This window comes from Megascapheus bottae, chromosome 15, assembly GCF_031878675.1.
Source record: "Megascapheus bottae isolate mThoBot1 chromosome 15, mThoBot2.hap1, whole genome shotgun sequence".
Classification (NCBI taxonomy): Eukaryota; Metazoa; Chordata; class Mammalia; order Rodentia; family Geomyidae; genus Megascapheus; species Megascapheus bottae.
Window position 1 is genome coordinate 31,016,760 of NC_143523.1, and position 19,123 is coordinate 31,035,882.

Consider the following 19,123-nt stretch of genomic DNA (forward strand, 5'->3'; position numbering starts at 1 on the left):
AAGTAAACAGAAAGAGTAATTCAAAAATATTAATTCCATTAGAATATAAGATTTGCTATTTATGTATGTGTGTGTGTGTGTTGTGCACGTGCGCATGCTTTACCACTTGAGCCACAGCTCTACTTCTCGCTTTAATTAAAAAAAAATTTTTTTAAACTTTAGACTGAACTCAAGGCCTCACTCATACAAGGCAAAAACTTAAAACATGGATCTATGCTCCCAGTCCACATACTAAATTTTTTTTGAATTAGGCCTTTCTTCTCTTTAGATAAGCCCAAACCCATCCTTTTCAATTATCTCTCAGATGTTTCATTTTAATTAAAAACTGAATACAAGAATACATAAAACCAATAAAGAATAAAATTTTGATAGATTAAAGCATATAAATAGGGACGCTTTTGTTATGATGCACTAGCTTATTCATAAAAACCATATGCAAAAACATTAATAGGGGCCAGGAGTTTGGCCTAGTGGTAAAATGCTTGCCTAGCATACACAAAGACCCAGGTTTGATTCCTCAGTACCATATACATGGAAAAAACTCAGAATTGATGCTGAGGCTCAAGTGGTAGAGCTCTGGTCCTGAGAAAGTCCAAGGACAATGCTCAGGCTCTGAGCTCAAGCCCAGGACTGGCCAAAAACAAAAACACTAATCGGGCTTAAAAAGATCATGATGGTCAGTTCAATCTTTGTAACACTATCAGCTACAAAGATAATTTAAAACTGTTGATGATTAGGCCAAGTATAAGCGGTACACAACTGCCATCTTAACTATCTGAGGGCAAAGATGAGCAGGATCGTGGTACAAAGGCCAGCCCTACAAAAAGTTGAGAATAAGTTGGGTGTGGTGGCTCACGCCTGTAATCTTAGCTATTCAGGAGGCTGAGATCTGAGGATCAGGATTCAAAGCCAGCCTGGGCGCTAAAAATGAAGTCCATAAGACTCTTATCTCCAATTAACCACCAGAAAACTTTAAGTGGCATTGTGGCTAAAGTTGAAGGGTGGTAACCTTGAGCTGAAGAATTCGGGGACACCACCCACGCCCAAAGTTCAAGTCCCATGACCAACAACAACAACAACAAAAGTTGACAATATCTCAACCAACAATCACTGCATGGTAGTATGTGCAGATAACTGCAGATACTAGGAGACACAGGTAAAAGGTCTGAGTCTAGTCATGGGTAAAAATGTTAAGACTCTACCTAAAAAACTTAAGCAACCAGTGTGGTGGCTCATGCCTGTAATCCTAGTTACTCAGGAGGATCTGAGGATCAAGGTTCAAAGCCAGCCTGGGCACAAAAGGACCTGAGACTCTTATTTCCAATTAACGTCTAGAAAACGGGGAGTGGGGTTTGGTTCAGGGATAGCCTTGAGCTGAAGGGCTCAGGGACAGCACGCTCAGGCTGAGTTCAAACCCCATGACCCACCAAAAAAAAAAAAAAAAACTTAAGCAAAAAAGCTGGGAACAGGGCTGGGAGTTTGGTCTAGTGGTTGAGTGCTTGCCTAGCATGCACGAAGACCTGGGTTTGATTCCTCAGTACCACATAAATAGAAAAGGCCAGAAGTGGTGCTGTGACTCAAGTGGTAGGGCTCTAGCCTTGAGAAAGCTCAAGTGCTCAAGCCCTGAGTTCAAGCCCCAGGACTGGCAAAAAAAAAAAAAAAGCTGGGAGCATGGGTCAACTGGTACAGCTCCAGACTCAGCAAGTATATTATATACTGGGGTTACTGTTAAGGCCCTGAATCCAAACCCTACTAACTGGGGGAAGGGAGATTGGGGTAGGAAAGAAACGAAAATATTGAAAATAAGCATTTAGCCAGGTCCCAGTGGCTCACACCTATAATCCTAACATCCTAACTACTCAGGAGACTGAAATCAAAGGATGGTGGTTTAAAGTCAACTCAGGAAGCAAAGTCCATGAGACCCTTATCTCCTATTAACTCCAGAAGTTGAGCTGTGGTAGAGCATAAGCCTTGAGCAAAACGAAACTCAGGGACAGTGCCCTGGCCCTGAACCAAATGAAAGACAGACAAAGAGAAACAGAAACAGAGAAAGAGACAGAAATAGAGAGCAAATGAGCACTTTAAAATAAGCCAAAGGACACAAATCCTTAATCTGAAATTCCAACATCCCCAAAACATCTCTTAAGTTCTTGGTAGTATCAATTTTAGCAGAACCTGGTCTAAAACTGTTGGGAGCCAGAATGGAATCAAACTGTACCTTGATTTGCATCAGACAATTGCTTTATTGTCTTACTGTTTTCTGGCCTTATTCTGTTTAAATGACCTGAGATTTACCATATGAATGTAACACCTGGAAGTTCCCTGGTTTCAAGAAGGGATATAAGCCTGGAGTTGAAAATAAACGAGGCTGCAGTTTTTACGTGGGCTGCAGACTTCCCGGACCCAATGTGTTTGTCTCTCTTCTATTTTTTCCAGTCCCTACCCCCTATTTCAGGAACCCCAATTCGCTGCCGGTAAGCCCCGGCATAAAACTATGGAAAAAATGTATGTCCTCAATGTAGACACACACACACACACACGCACACACACACAGTATATAAAACCAAACACTAGGGGCCGGGAGTTTGGCCTAGTGGTAGAGTACTTGCCTAGCATGCACGAAGGCCAGGGTTCAATTCCTCGGTACCACATACATAGAAAAAAGCTGGAAGTGATGGTAAGGCTCAAGTGGTAGAGCTCTTGCCTTGAGAAAGTCCAAGGACAGTGCTCAGGCCCTGAGCTCAAGCCTAGGACTGGCAAAAAAAAAAAAAAAAAAAACACTAGCCAGGCACCGTTCCTCACACCAGTAATCGCAGCTACTCAGGAGTATGAGATCTGAGGATCACGGATCAAACCTATCCTGGACACTAAAGACCATGAGACGCTTATCTCCAATTAACCACTAGAAAACCAGAAGTGGCACTGTGGCTCAAGGGGTAGGGCAGTAGCCTTGAGCGCTCAGGGACAATGCCCAGGCCCAGGGGTAGGACAGTAGCCTTGAGCTGAAGAGCTCAGGGACAGCTCCCAGGCCCAGAGTTCAAGCCCCATCAATGACCAAATAAATAAATAAATAAAACCAAATATTTCATTCTAGGTACAGTTTAAAATCCTACTGGTTGTTTATATAAAACAAGTATGTGCTTCCATGTTTCCCTTTTGAAAAATGAAAAAATTCTGCAGATTAAAACAAAAATGACTTGAAAGTTTTGAATAAGGTACTATATATTTAGAAACCTTGAAAACATCTGTACAGTTCTCCTACTTTAGAGTTTCAAAGACCAATTCCAATAAAAAGTGAATGTATTTAATGATCTGCAACCCACTGTTTCTCTATCTAATGAGACCAGAAATAAAGTAAATTTCACATTATAACGCAAAATAAAGCAATCTGGCCAGGTACTGGTGGATCACAAATGTAATCCTAGCTACTCAAGAGGCTGATATCTGAGGATCATAACTCTAAAACAGCAGGAAACCACTATATACAGGAATGAAAAGAATTTCCTTTGCTCTCTTTAGATATGTTAAACTGGAATAAAATTTTTACAAAGGCAGAATTTGTCCCTAATGTCTTCTCAAGTGGGACCCACTAAATTCTATATCCCTAAGAGTATAAACCTGAAGTGATTCACTTAATGACTCCAGCTTTTGACAGTCCTTGTTTCATTTTCATTCATTTTCTACATCTAGTTATTCAAAAATCCCAAAGCTTTGTGGTTTTTATTGTTCTCCAAAGAACACAAATGATGTCAGCAATAAGGCTTGATTTAAGACAGGCTAATCAAGAAATAAAAACCACCTAAATGAATATCTTATTTACAAACTGAGATCACCTAAACTCAAGGACCTTTTACCACTACAACTCCCCCAACAACACTCACACACATCACAATCTACCCAATATAAAGTATTTGCCAATAATTGCTTTCCTTTTATAAAACCTACCTATACATTGCTACTTCTACTGTTTTCTTGTCACTGCCTTTTCCCTCTTCTACATAATAGTTACTTCTGTAATACTTTCTCCAACTTCCATCTTGACTAGAAACCATGTGAGGACTGGACATCTTCCTCCCCTTTCTAGAGAAGTTAAGTGAGTGTACAATATCTGTCCTGTGGTGAACACAAGTGAGTATTTATACCTTTGTGACTCTGAAAAATTCAATGGCAACTCACTAAAAGTAACCATGTTGGTGTCTACTACATACTCAACATTAAGATGTTAACTAAACAGAAATACCATTAAAGATATTTTTAAATTCCGCAAAGCAATTAGGTGCTAATGACAAATCTTTTCATCATTTTTGCTGGAGGCAGAAAAGAATCTTATTCTTCATTTGATAATCTCCATAGAAAAATTTTAACAATGAATTAGTACTGATAGCTTTCTTTGGTAGTACAGAAATGTGAAACCCAAGGCCTTTGGCTTGGGCTTGCTAAGCAGGCACTCTACCATTTGAGCACTGTCCTCAACCCTAATATGTACATGTATGTGTGTGTATGTGTGTGTGTATCTTTATATAAAACTTTCTGTGGAGTGAAAATAAACACCTTCTTATGTAATTTATAGATTATAGATACCAATTCAGAAAAATAAAGGCCAGGTAGAAAAACAGCGCATTTTAAAATGTCTAGAAAATAGTCTATAATTGGGGAAGAAATAATGACAAAATTAGCCGGGTGCAGTGGCTCCTGCCTATAATCCTAGCTACTCAGGAGGCTGCAGTCTGAGGATCACAGTTCAAAGCCAGCCCGGGCACTAAAGAGTCCGTAAGTCCCTTATCTCCAAATAATCACCAGAAAAACCTGAAGTGGCACTGTGGCTCAAAGGGTAGGGCAGTAGCCTTGAGCTGAAGAGCTCAGGGATAATACCCAGGCCCAGAGTTCAAAAAAGAAATAAAGAGAGAAAGGGAGAGAGAAAGCAAAAGCAAGCTTGTTATCTGATATGTTGTATATATGTTTGTTTATTTGAAACAGAATAGGGAAGGGGGAAAACAAGATGAGGGGAGGGGTTGGTGGAAGTGAAATAATGACAAAAACATGAGAAAGGGCAGCAATGTTTGTGAAGTAATGCACCTTCCATCTGGCGAATATAATGTAACCCTTCTATTAATTACAATTAAAAAATACATTTTAAAAGACATAATAAAAAATGTTTAAGAATTTTCTTATTTACCCTTCTTATCAATCTCCTCCCAAAGTCACACAGATACAGCAAAAGTAAAAGCATGGGGTTTAAGATAAAGCTTCATCAAGTGTTCAATCCTTAAAATTCAGTCCAGAATTAAAAGTTATCAAGTTCAATAGTATTAGGTTCTTATTTCAGCTCTGTACAGTGAAGGACATTCCAATCCACTAACCAACATGCATAAAATAGACAAAACTTATATCCACTCAAGCATGATTTCATGGAAGACATCACTAATGTTTTGACAGAAGCTCTTCTGTGGATTATATTTCAAATTACCACATGGTTATGGGCTCAAAGATGGGCTAGATGCCAAGTCATTTAATGCAGATCAAGTAACACAAATCTGTGCCAACATTGTTTTACCTCATCACTACATTTCTAAATGATCTAACTATGCTCTCAACCAAACTTCTTCAATTGTTTTAGAATACCATTCTATTAACTATAGCTTTATTTCTAATAAGGAAATAATTTTCACTTATCATTTTAGAATTTATTTACAAGCATAAAAATAAGAAAACATACTTACAGATTGTATATCTTGTAATGGTTTTTATGCTTGGAATCCAAAAACCTTAAAACAAAACAAAAAGCTGCCATTAAAAAAAAAAAAAAGCTAATATGTGAAACTACATTAAATATTACTGAAGAGCCAGAAAACAGACTTTTCTTAGTCTCTAATGTAGTAAGTTAAAAAGTAGTAATAACCAGCCCAAACAAATATTCCCTCCACGGGTTTAAACTAATGTTCATACTATAGCATTCTTAAACAATTATTACATTATACAAATTTATACAATCTGAAGAGCTTTTCTTATTTATTATTTTCAAATTTTCTATATTCATATATTCAGCCTTTTTATAATTTCTTGAAGAGGGAGCATTAGCAGTAAATTCAAGTTCACCTAGTTGTACAAATTTAAGACAATCACAGCAATTAGGTATTCTTAAAAATAACCCTGGGAATTTAGTCTTTTTTTTTAAACTAAAAATAAAGACGCTTGAAAGATACGAATAGCAACTGGTATTCTACATTTCACATTTGTAGTGGAGGGAAATGGGTTTTAAAGAGATTATATGATTTTCCCAAGGTACATAGTAGTAAGTCAAGGAATTATAACTGTAAATTCCTTTCTCAAGACTTTCAAAACACTACATGGGAAGCACTATTCGAAAAATTTTTATGTAAATTTAATCTTTAATTATGTGAAGTAAGAGAAAGCTTAGAATATAAAGCTAAAGAATAAAATCTGGAGCCTGGAGTTTGGCCTAGTGGTTAAAGTGCTTGCCTAGCATACACGAAGACCCGGGTTCGATTCCATGGTACCACATACATAGAAAAAAGCCGGAAGCGGTGCTGAGGCTCAAGTGGTAGAGCTCTAGCCTTGAGAAAGTCCAAGGACAGTGCTCAGGCCCTGAGCTCAAGCCCAGGACCGGCAAAAAAAAAAAAAAAAAAAGAACAAAATCTGTTTGTAAAGAGGTAAGGTTAAAAAAAAGAATATGGCATCAAATGGCATTGCTCTTTTAAATAATACTAGCATAAAAAACACAAAAACATTCTACCTGGCAGAAGCATTTCCAGCTTATTCCAAGACAGATTATAAATCAAATATTAATATATAATTAAGGCATTCTAAAATAAGCAAAGTAACTTTGTTTCCCATATATTTTCTCAGGAAGTTATTAAAAGACATGCTCTGTCAAAATAAGAATAGAAAATAATAACACACTGCAGGAACTGAGGAATCCAATGGGAGAGAAAAGAGAATCTAGAATGATGGTATAGCAGACTACCGGACAGTAAGCCGAGAGAAAGCAGTTAATACAGAACAGAACAGATCAAAATGCTTGCAGAAAGATAAAATTGTTAAGGTATCAAATGTACTCAAACATGATGACATTTCCAGAATTAGGGGCATTATTTGTGAGTGAATTAAAATTAACATAGTAAATCAAATCAACCAATATGCCACAATACACTTGCCTCTTAAGTCAGCATAAATAGATATAATTTTTTAAAAGAACATAATACTGGAAGAGAAAAAATGTAGCAAAAATTAAAGCCTTTGCAATTTTTAACTACAAGCAGTTGCCTAATAAATTCTTAATATACTTGGTTAATATTCTTTTATCATACATTAATAAAGAAGGAAACTACAACTCTGGACATATTTCCAGTGAAGAATGAGAAACAAGTTTGAGTGGAAATGTCAGGAAACAGGGAGAAAGTGTTCATTTAATTTTAGAGTTCACATCAGACCAGGAAGGAAATACTGGCATAGTTAGATATGATATGGATCAGTAAAACAGATTCCATTTAAATAATAGCCTGTGAATTCCTAATTCAATCTATAAGGAAAGACTACAGAGGATTAACAACTAAAAATTCTATAAGTTACAAATGATTCTAGTTTTAAAAACACAAAAGAAGAAAAATTTTCTGAGACCAACCAAACTGCAAAGGCTATACTTATAGAGCTCAAGATTTTAAAGGTACATATATGATGGCCAAAGTGGAAAGAATATCTACAAATGAATATAAAATAGTCGCACAGAAGGAACATTAAAAAAAGCACAGACTGAGTAGAAATAACAATAAAGAAATTAGAATTTGCAAATTGGACAGCCGTGTAATGCTAGAAATGGGGGAGGAGGTAGGAATGCAGGATTCCTAGATTCTCTTTTACTTTCATCGTCTTTGACAGAAAATTCTAATTCTTTAATTCAGTATGTCAACAGTAGTAGTAGGCCGGGAACATGTGGCCGACGTCTGTAATCCTAGCTACTCAGGCAATTCAAAGCCAGCCCAAGGCCAAAAAGTCCACAAGTCCATCTCTGCAATAACCAGCAGAAAACTGGACTGGAGGCATGACTCCTGAGGTAAAGAACCAACCAAGAAAACAAACTGAGCAAACCCAAAGCCCTAAGTTCAAACTCTGGTTCTAGAAAAAAGAAACAAAATAAAACTATAAGCCAAATCATAACATATTACTTTTTCCCCAATGAAATTACTTGGCAAAAGCCAAAACCAACACCATAGCCAAAAAAAAAAAAACAACTGTACTCACCAGGGGCAGTGGCCCATGCCAATTGTCCTAGCTACTCAGGAGGCTAAGATCTGAGGATCACAGTTCAAAGCCAGCCCAGGCACTAAAGAACATGAGACTCTTATCTCCAATTAACCTCTAGAAAAGCAGAAATGGTGCTGTGGCTCAAAGGGTAAGGCGGTAGATAACCTTGAGCTGAAGAGCTCAAGGACAATGTCCATGCCCAGGAGCAGAGTGGTAGCCTTGAACTGAAGAGCTCAGGGACAACATCCAGGCCCCAAGTCAAAGCCCAACAACCAACAAAACAAAACAAAACAAAACAAAACAAAAAAAAAAAAAAGAAGAAGAAAGAAATGTACTCATTAGGGGCCGGGAGTTTGGCCTAGTGGTAGAGTGCTTGCCTAGCATGCACGAAGACCCGGGTTCAATTCCTCGGCACCACATACATAGGAAAAATCCGGAAGTGGTGCTGAGGCTCAAGTGGTAGAGCTCTAGCCTTGAGAAAGTCCAAGGACAGGGCTTATGCCCTGAGCTCAAGCCCAGGACTGGCAAAAAAAAAAAAAGAAAGAAAAAAAAAGAGAAATGTACTCATTACTTTACTTAACCCCTCTGTACAATACCTTTATTATTTTTTTCAGTCCTATTCTTCCCCCCAGTTTTTTTTTCATAGGGCTTGAACTGCAGGCCTGAGCATATCCGCTGAGCTGTTGTGCTTGAGGACAGCAATTCTACCACTTTAAGCCACAGTACCACTTCTGGTTTTTGAGTAGTTAATTGGAAGTAAGAGTCGCATGGACTTTCCTGCCCTGGCAGGCTTTGAGCTGCAGGCTTTGAACTGTGATCCTCAGATCTTAGCCTCCTGAATAGCTAGGATTACAGATGAGCCATCAGCACCCAGCTGTACATCATCACCTTTGTAACAATTAAAAAATCATTCATATACACAAAACCAACACTGGGTTAGGGAGCTTCTGAGTTGTCAGACACAGTACTTCAATTCCATAGGAAAAGCAGGGGCCCTTTTGGACCTCACCCTGTGCCATCCCTTCATCTCTTCATCTGTTCAAGTTTATCCTTTATCACATCATAAATTTGTGTAACAGTACACAGCCACAACAACAAAATGCCTGAGGTTGTGTTTTAATTTTGAGTTGGAGTTAACACGATGTTGCCTAGGCTAGTGGTGTCAAAACTTGTTGTGTACTGCTCATGAACAGTCACTAGTATGCAGTCGTGGCAGCAGTGACCAGTCCTGATACAGTGATCCTAAGTAGCTGCTCCACACGCCTGGACAGACAAGGCCATAAACAACAGAGATTCCTTGTCTACAGCTCTAGAGACTGGAAAGACCAAACTTTCCAAAAGGAGAAAAGAAGTAGCAAAACAAGGAAAGCAACTGGGAGTGGGCAGTACTAGGGAATTTGCTCTTGCTACATAGGCTGCCGAGCCACACCTTCAGCTCTTCGGAACACTGGTTCATTTTGAGAAAGAGTATCACTTCCTGTGTCTGACCTGCAATCCTCCTGGTCTTTGCTTCCTGCCCTAGTCAAGATGAAAGTTGCACACCACCATGTGCACCTTCTTCTGTTGGATAGTGTCTTGTGAACTTTTCTGCCGCAGATGATCTGAAATTATGGTTCTCAGCATCTCAGTCTCCTATACAGCTAGGATAACAGGTGTCTGCAGCCCACCCAGCTACTGGTTGAGAATGAATCTAGCACATATGCCTCTGTGCTCCGCCCAATCACAGCCTCCTAAGTAGCTAGGATTACAAGTGTGAGCTAAGGGCACCTCACTTGAAAACAATTGTTTTTAGTGTAACTAATTTATATTTGCTCCCGTTTAAAGGAAGAAGTTCTAATAATAGGGTGTATAACACAGGAGAAATTTGTAGAGCTATTTGTCATCTTTTGCCTATTCAAAAATCAAACAGGGGGCCGGGAGTTTGGCCTAGTGGTAGAGTGCTTGCCTAGCATGCACGAAGGCCCAGGTTCGATTCCTCGGTACCACATAAATAGAAAAAAAAAAAAAAAAGGCCAGAAGTGATGCTGAGGCTCAAGTGGTATAACTCTAGCCTTGAGAAAGCTCAAGGACAGTGCTCAGGCACTGAGCTCAAGCCCAGGAATGGCAAAAAAAAAAAAAAAAAAAAAAAAAAAAACAACAAAGAAAGAAAAAGACAACTATTAACACCTTAGACAATGGTTCATAAGTTAACTAAAACCTTGGAACGCAAAACTGTCGTAACTTTAAGCCATATTTAAAAATAAAGATCTTTTGAGAACAATTACCAAAGCTAGTATTCCAACTTTATAATTCTACATTTTGTTTTCTACATTATTAAATATATTACTGTATTAAAAAGTAATTGACTGCATAAATATGATGTATAATGATGAGATTTTTGTGACATCAGAAGCTAAAGTGATATAGCTGAGTTTTTTTATGTCTTTGAAAGTAAACTGGTATAAACTTGAAATTTGAAGTGCTACAAGTTTAGGATATTAAATATAACCCCTATGGCAAGTGCATAAAAATACTATATAATATAAATAAAAGGAAAAAATCAGGATCTTGAAACCTTTCATTTCAAAACAACTACGCACAGAAGACAGTAAGGCACAAAAAGTTAAGGAATATAGGAAACAAATAATAACTTCTTCCATATCAGTAATGAAGTTTAAATGAACTAATCTCTCCAATCAAAAGACATAGCTTTAAGAATGCATGTATTATGTATGAGAGCCTCATTATAGATCCAACGACACAAATAAGTTGGAGCCAAAATGCAAAGAAGATATTTTATGCAAATAATACTAAGACAGTAAGATTACTATGGAACAAACTAAACCCAATTTTTAAGTTATAAGGTTAAAAAAAAATCCTAGCTGTGTGAGAGGCATTAACTTAAGAGGATCATGATGCTGGCATGCTGGCAAAAAATACTCTATGTGGAAAATAGCTAAAGCAGAAATGGCTAAGGGTATTATTACTCAAGTAGTAGAATGCTTGCTGTGTGAGCACAAGGATGTGAATTCAAACTCCAGTACCATCAAAGACAAAGACATTGAGGACATTACTAGATGATGTGCTAACAAAGCAAGGGGTGACCAGATGCAACAAAGTTGCATATAACTCTGCTGTAAACTGTGGAGCTACATATTTAGGAAGCAGAGGCTTCAGGAAAGAAAATTTAACTTAGAAGGTGAATGTTGAAATATTACAGGGAAAGTATAGTAGATTCTTAGGAAACTGAACAAATTAGAGAGCATCACTTTTCAACATCAGTTGAGTTCTTGATACTGTGTTAGGGAGCCGAATAAAATGTAGTATGTGAGTACCATTAATTTTGTGGGTTTCTTATTCCATGGCAGGAAATGCAGATAATAAAACAGAATAGAGGTACTGAATTAAAACCAGGAAAAAGAATCAGAATAGTTTCAGTTATCTCTAGGGAGGCTTTCAGGATGAACAAGGATAGAGATGTAGCAATAGGTACTATTATGTATAAAAAATAAATGTACCATTTCACCACTTTTTAAGTGTATGGCTCAGTGGCATTAAGTTTTTATCAGATTGCTCTGTAATGCCCCCATAAGCTTAACATACGGGTTATTCTGGAAAATGACCCATGACATTTTGTTGTGTATTCTGATTATGTCTGTTAGGTTCAGATTCTTGTGAACTCTTGCCCATCCCCCTCCCCCTGCCCCAGTTCCGGGGCTTGAATTCATGGCCTGGGCGCACTGTCTCTTGTCTGAGCTTTTTTTGCTTAAGTCTAGCACTCTACCACTTGAGTCACAGCATCACTTCTGGCCTTTTCTGTTTATGTGGTACTGAGGGAAAAGGCTTCATGTATGCTAGGCAAGCACTCTACCACTAAACCACATTCCCAGCCCCAGATGGGTTTTTGTACTCAATTTGTTCAGTTCTTCATTTTTCTGGCTGGTTGATCGAAGTCAAGTTTTAAAGTATTTGGATTATTACTTTATTTTAGAACTCTTTTTAATGTCAATTTTTGCTTCATATATTTGGACTTAATCTTAGGTGTCCAAATGTTCAGTGTTTTTTTTTTTTTTACCTTATACCTTAAAAACTGGTATTTTGTTTCACAGTAATCTTGCTGTCTTAATATTATTTGAACTCGGCCTGGGCACTGTCCCTGAGCATTTCAGCTCAAAGGTATTAGAAGGTAAAGTTCTACATTTTAAATGGTCACTTAAAACATATCAACAGGGCCTGGGAGAATGGCCTAGTAGTAGAGTGACAGGCTAGCATGGGCTGGGAGCGTGGCCTAGTGGTAAGAGTGCTTGCCTAGCATGAATGAAAATCTGAGTTCAATTCCTTGGTACCCACATACATAGAAAATCTAGTAGTGGTGCTGTGGCTCAAATGGTAGAGGACTAGCCTTAGAAAGCTCAAGGAGGGCTGGGAGTTTGGCCTAGTGGTAGAGTGTTTGCCTAACATGCACGAAGACCCAGTTTCAATTTCTTGGTACCCACATACATAGAAAATCTAGTAGTGGTGCTGTGGCTCAAGTGGTAGAGTGCTAGCCTTGAGAAAGCCCAAGGACAGTGCTCAGGCCCTGAATGCAAGCCCCAGAACTGGCAAAAAAAAAAAAAAACAAAAGACAATGCTCAGATCCTGAGTTCAAGCCCCAGAACTGCCTCCCTTCCCCCCAAAATGTATTGAGGGGCCAGGAGTTTGGCCTAGTGGTTTAAGTGCTTGCCTAGCATGCATGAAGACCTGGGTTCAATTCCTCGGTACCACATACATAGAAAAAAGCCGGAAGTGGTGCTGAGGCTCAAGTGGTAGAGCTCTAGCCTTGAGAAAATCCAAGGACAGTACTCAGGCCCTGAGCTCAAGCCCAGGACTGGCAAAAAAAAAAAAAAAAAAAAAAATGTATTGAGAGCATTTTTAGTAGCACGATTCACATACAACATTCTATAATAATAAATAATCAATACCTAAATCAGGGTGTACAGGTATAAATAAAGCAAGAAATTATACACATAGCTACTGACTCTATGAATTTATATTGAATTAATGTTATATTCTCTTGTGAGCAGTCCAACAATTAAAACAAGTAGAGTAAAAGATGAGAAACAGTATCTCTTTAATCACAAGCAGGTCAGGCATTAAACACTCTAGCTGATTTTGTTACACAGCACTGAGTCCAGTTTAGCAGATCTTTCAACTTTTCAAAAGAAGTTAGAAGGCCAGGTGCAGAGTGGTTCATGCCTATAATCCTAGCTACTAAGGAGGCTGAGATCTGAGGATCATGGTCCAAAGCCAGCCCAGAGACTAAAGTCCATGGGGACTCTTACCTCCAATTAACCACCAGAAAACCAGAAGTGATGCTATGGCTCAAGGGGTAGGGCAATAGCCTGAGCTGAAGAGCTCAGGGACAGTAGCCAGGCCTAGAGTTCAAGCCCCACAACAGACTCCTCCACCCCCTCCAAAAAAAGAAGAAGCTAGAACTACATTTTTTGACAAGGCTTTTAGGTTTTTAAATATAAGCATTACATTTCAATTTTAGACTGAGTATGGTGGCTCAAATCTATAAACCCATTTACTCAGGAAGATCACAAGTGGCTAGACTGAGTAAAAAGCTCATGAGACCTCCATCAACAAAGAAGCCAGGCATTTTGGTGTTCATCTGTAATTCCCCAGATAAAAGAGAAGAATCTGGGGGCCGGGAGTTTGGCCTAGTGGCAGAGTGCTTGCCTAGCATGCATGAAGACCCAGGTTCGATTCCTCGGTACCATATACATAGAAAAAAGCCAGAAATGGTGAGAGAGGAGAGAGGAGCGAGGAGAGAGGAGAGAGGAGAGAGAGAGGAGAGAGAGAAGAATCTCAGTCCAAATGAGGCCCCTAGGCAAAAAACTGGAGATCCTATCTCGAAAAAACCAAGGCTAGGGTGTATGGCTTCAATGGTAAAGCTTTTATCCAGCAAGTATGAGGCCCTGACTTCAAAACCCTAGTATCACCACCGTCAACAACAAAAATTCCAGGCTATATTAGTCCAAGTTTCTAGCTTATCTTCTACAAGAAATAATATGGTTATTAAGGAAATCAGCTTGGGGCTAGGGATATGGCTCAACAATAAAATGCTTGCTTAGTAGTCATGAGGACCTAGATCTATCCTCAGGATCATAAAAGGGGAAAGGGGAGAAAAGAAAGAAGTAAGCTGTTATCTCAGCACTTGGGAAGGTAGAAGAAAGGATTCAAAAATGAATTGCACAGTGAGACCTTGATTCAAAAAGCAAACAAGATATCAGCTTTGGTATCAAACAGACTTGGACTTAACTTTGAGCTTTATTACTTCAAGTTGTGGCAACTGAGGAAGTTACTTATGTGAACACATTTTCGAAACATGGATAGATCTGTTCTACAATTTCATAAGATATTATTAAATGTTGCAATTCCAACAGTTACATATGTAATATGTAAACAAATGTAGAAAAATATTATTTACTATTATCAATTCTCATTATTAGTGTTCAAAATATAAACTTTCTAATCCATAGTGCCTCTTTATTTCTAAGGAGAGGAGGTGGCAGCCAGTAAAAATACTTTCTTGTGGGACAATAGAAATATTTTAGGCCAGGCGTAGTGGCTCTCACTTGTAATCTAGCTACGCAGGAGGCTGAGATCTGAAGATCAAGGTTCAAAGCCAGCCCAGGCACAAAAGGACCTGAGACTCTTATCTCCATTTAACCTCTAGAAAATGGGAAGTGGGGCTTTGCTTCTTGAGCCTTAAAGCTCAGGGATAATGCCCAGGCCCAGGAGTACGGCAGTAGCCTTGAGCTGAAGTGCTCAATGACAATGCCCAGGCTGAGTTCAAGCCCTATGACCACCCCCCCGGCCCCCCCAATAATATATATATATATATATATTTCAGAATTTGACAGAAGTGTCGGTTGTGTCTCGGTATACTAGGAAGATATGTAACTGAAATTATGCACTTCAAAAATAGTAATTTTACATGAACTTCACCTTAAAAATAAGGGGCAAATTGAGAAACAGAAGGGCAATAGGTAGGATAAAATTATTAGAAAGGATGACCAGCAGTAAAATTGCTTGTGTGTGTGTGTGTGTGCCTTAAGCTGAAGAGCTCAGGGACAGCGCCCAGACCCAAAGTTCAAGCTCCATAACTGACCAAAACAAAACTGACATACAGAGGCTAGTGTGGCCTAGTGGTAGGTAGAATGCTTGCCTAGCATTCACAAAGCCCTGAGTTCGATTCCTCAATACCATACACACAGAAAAGGCCAGAAGGGGTGCTGTGGCTTAAGTGATAGAGCACTAGCCTTGAAAAAGTTCAAGGACAGTGAGTGCTTTGGCCCTGAGTTCAAGCCCTGGGGTGAGAATGGGATGGGGGGTGGGAGAGTGTGGAATCAACATACACTTAAGATTGATTAAAATCAACATAAAATTAAGGCAAGAATATTTGAAAAGTTTCTTCAAGAGGAAAATGAACATTAAGAACATAGGTTCTTGGATCCATAAGCTCATTGTGAAAACCATTACAAGTCAGAAGACTGAGCTCTAAGTATTTCCTCATTAGTATGGGAATCTTCCTTCCAAAGATTTCCAACAGAAGAGGAAAATAATTATGTCCTAAAGATTCAGACAAGAGGAAAATATTTTATATGCATGTTGTTTCTAATTTCAACATTTCCTAAATTATGCTCCAGGAAACACTATCCCAAGAAAAGCATTAAATATACTTCAAAAGAAAAGAAAGATTGAAGGTAAGGAAATCAGAAAAAAAGTGGCATACAAGATTTGTATTAATGAGAGATTTTATAATGTATGGAGAAAAGTATAGACCCTATACTGAGAAAGCTAGTTTTTACCTCAATTAAACACTTTCCTGATTAAGCAGGAACAAAACAATTCAACACCTTTTAAATACAAGAAGTACCAATTAAACACTGCTTAGACTTACGCCAGATAGCACATAAATTTACTAACTTATAATATTAACCTGAGGGGCAATCTTAACACACATCAAAGAGTCATCAATTACCTAAATGTAAATTTGTTTCATATTACTACAAGGTCAGGCAAGACATTAATGGCAAGAAATAAGAAGGGGAAAAAAAGCAGTTAAGGAAGAAAGAGCATTGTGGCAGGGCTAGCTTTTTAATTTCTCTTCTATGAGGTATTACTGTCATGCATTATCACACTCTCTCTATTCCTTGGATTAGTAAAACATCTGCAAGCTAAGGGAGTAACAAGTGTAACTTGATGTACTTTTTTCTCGTTTTACTTTTTACTTTAATTACCAACTATAAGTGGTAACCTCAAATTTTAAAATATCACCATTTACCTTGAAATTCCAATATAAAATATAAAATTTAACATTGTCACAACAATACAAAAGCAGTGAATGAATCTACACAACTTAAGCATGAAGACATCTGCAATTTAAATTTATTTTAACCAAGGCCAGTAATGGAGGTCAATAACAAAGAATGAATTTTTGGATATTTTGTTTGGGAGGATAATACACAGCAGCAAAAAGGATACTTTAAACTGTTTGCATATCCCAACAGAAAAAGAAAAAAAGTAAAAGTTTTTCTAACAGAAAAGCAAAAATTTATGAAAATGAAGCATTCCACTGAGATGTTAGCCTCGAACTAAAACAGGAATCATTATCAATTACTATAAAGTCCCCAATACTGTATTGGGGAATACAGTACAGCTATTCAGGAACAGGCCACAGCTGTTCCCTCGGAGTAGGTAATTCTAACAGTTAAAAACCATTAAGGAATGATTTATTTTCATTACACTTTACAGGAAAATCTACATCACCCTTCCTGGTCACTACTCATTCTTTAACTTATGATGGGGGATAGCATAGCATATTGTACTGATGATTCTACATAGTAATAGCCATTAAAAATACCATATCATGGAAAGACTAGTTCACTAAAAGAACTGTTGGATAAGTAACAAACCAGACATACACAAGTCTCTAAAAACAAATTTTCTTTAGAAAAAGAGAATCTGAAAAAAAAATCTTAAGGCTAAATAAAAACCAAATAGAGGGCCGGGAGTTTGGCCTAGTGGTCAAAGTGCTTGCCTAGCATGCACAAAGACCCGGGGTCGATTCCTCGGTACCACATACATAGAAAAAAGCCAGAAGTGGTGCTGAGGCTCAAGTGGTAGAGCTCTAACCTTGAGAAAGTCCAAGGACAGTGCTCAGGTCCTGAGCTGAAGCCCAGGACTGGCAAAAAAAAAACAAAAAAACAAAACAAATAGATGAAAGCTTGCTAGACTAATTTCAGCCTTGGTTACTTACTAAAACCTAAAGGTCTGAATCTTTTAATTCAGAAGCATAAAAACAGGACTTAGAAAGTCAGAAGATACAAGACCAAAATGCTTTCCAACATACTATTTCTTGGCAAAATTATCACAATCTAAAGTCTGTTAATCAATGGCCCAGAAGCTGGAATTTATCACTAACTAAAATGATTAAGGACTTAAAGCTTAATCTCCAAATAAAATAGACAAGTCATATGATATAAATACATTATCATACACAAAATCTTTTCTTATGAAAAAAGTTGTATCCCACTGGGGTCCATTATGTACATACAGTAAGTTAAAAATGGAGTTATGGCACACTACTGTAACAAAATAAAGTCTACATCACAACCTTTTTCTATGGAGCCTTTTCAAAATAAAAGTGCAATATGAATAAAATAATATCTGATATAGAAAGTCATAAGAGTTCTTACCTTACTACATCATCGATATTGTTCCTGTATACACCTTCAAGTCTTTCTGCAGGAAATCCCATAGCAATAATATTTGGATAAATATCTGAATACCTGAATTAAGGAAATGTCTGAAATACGCAACAATACAAATATATATACAGCTTAAAACAACAGCTATAAAAAGAAATTTTCCCCTCCCTACCTATAGTTATTAAAGGTAAGAACTTGTGAACACTCTAAGCCCCAAAACCTTCAAAATAATGCTTAAATCCCTATACTTAGAAGATTAAAAATAAACTTAGGTAAAGGCACGGTGATAATCACAAAACTTAGAAAGATGAACAGGAGGATCATGAGTTCAGGCCAATTTGTACAACATAGCACATTCCAGAACAGCCCACATGTAATTTAACAAAACCAATCTACAAATACAAAACAAGACCAAAATACAATACCAAAAAAATTTAAGAATAAAAAATAAAAACTATAGTTTACAGGGACTGGGAGTTTGGCCTAGTGGTTAAAGTGCTTGCCTAGCATGCACGAAGACCCGGGGTCGATTCCTCGGTACCACATACATAGAAAAAAGCTGGAAGTGGTGCTGAGGCTCAAGTGGTAGAGCTCTAGCCTTGAGAAAGTCCAAGGACAGTGCTCAGGCCCTGAGCTCAAGCCCAGGACTGGCAAAAAAAACAAAAACAAAAAAAAAAAAACCTATAGTTTACAGTATTTATATATGAAACAAAATCCTGACTTTGTTAATCACAGAATAGTATGTCCAGAAGCACTGAAGAAAATACACTACAAATGAAGACAAAAACGAAACAAAAAAATCCTGCCTGAATAAACAGTACAACCTCTAATTCGTCACAACTTTAACAAATCATGATGTTAGGAAAACAAATAGACAATGAGACTCAGGAAATTAAGATTTAAAAACTGGTTATGCCGCTAACAAGTTGTATAATTTGGGTAAGTTGCTTGGCCTTTCTAGATGTTGCTCCTATGATTCATAAAAACCAAAGTCAAACCATTGCCAGGTAATCCTAGCTATTCAGGAGGCTGAGATCTCACAGTTGCCGTTCAAAGCCAGCATGAGCAGGAAAGTCCAGGAGATGCTGATCTTCAATTAACCATCAAAAGGCCAAAAGTGGAGC

The 19,123-nt window shown here is 37.9% G+C and overlaps 1 protein-coding gene across 1 annotated transcript in view; it reads right to left on the reverse strand.

The window, feature by feature from the left end:
• The window catches only part of Pten (phosphatase and tensin homolog), a 73,861-nt gene that overhangs the window by 30,914 nt on the left and 23,824 nt on the right, over positions 1-19,123 (reverse strand). Inside the window, exons 3-4 of the mRNA XM_090345529.1 lie at positions 17,988-18,072; positions 5,721-5,765 (exon numbers count right to left, since the gene is read on the reverse strand). Coding sequence (XP_090201655.1) covers positions 5,721-5,765; positions 17,988-18,072 — 130 coding nt within the window. The remainder of the gene's footprint in view (positions 1-5,720; positions 5,766-17,987; positions 18,073-19,123) is intronic.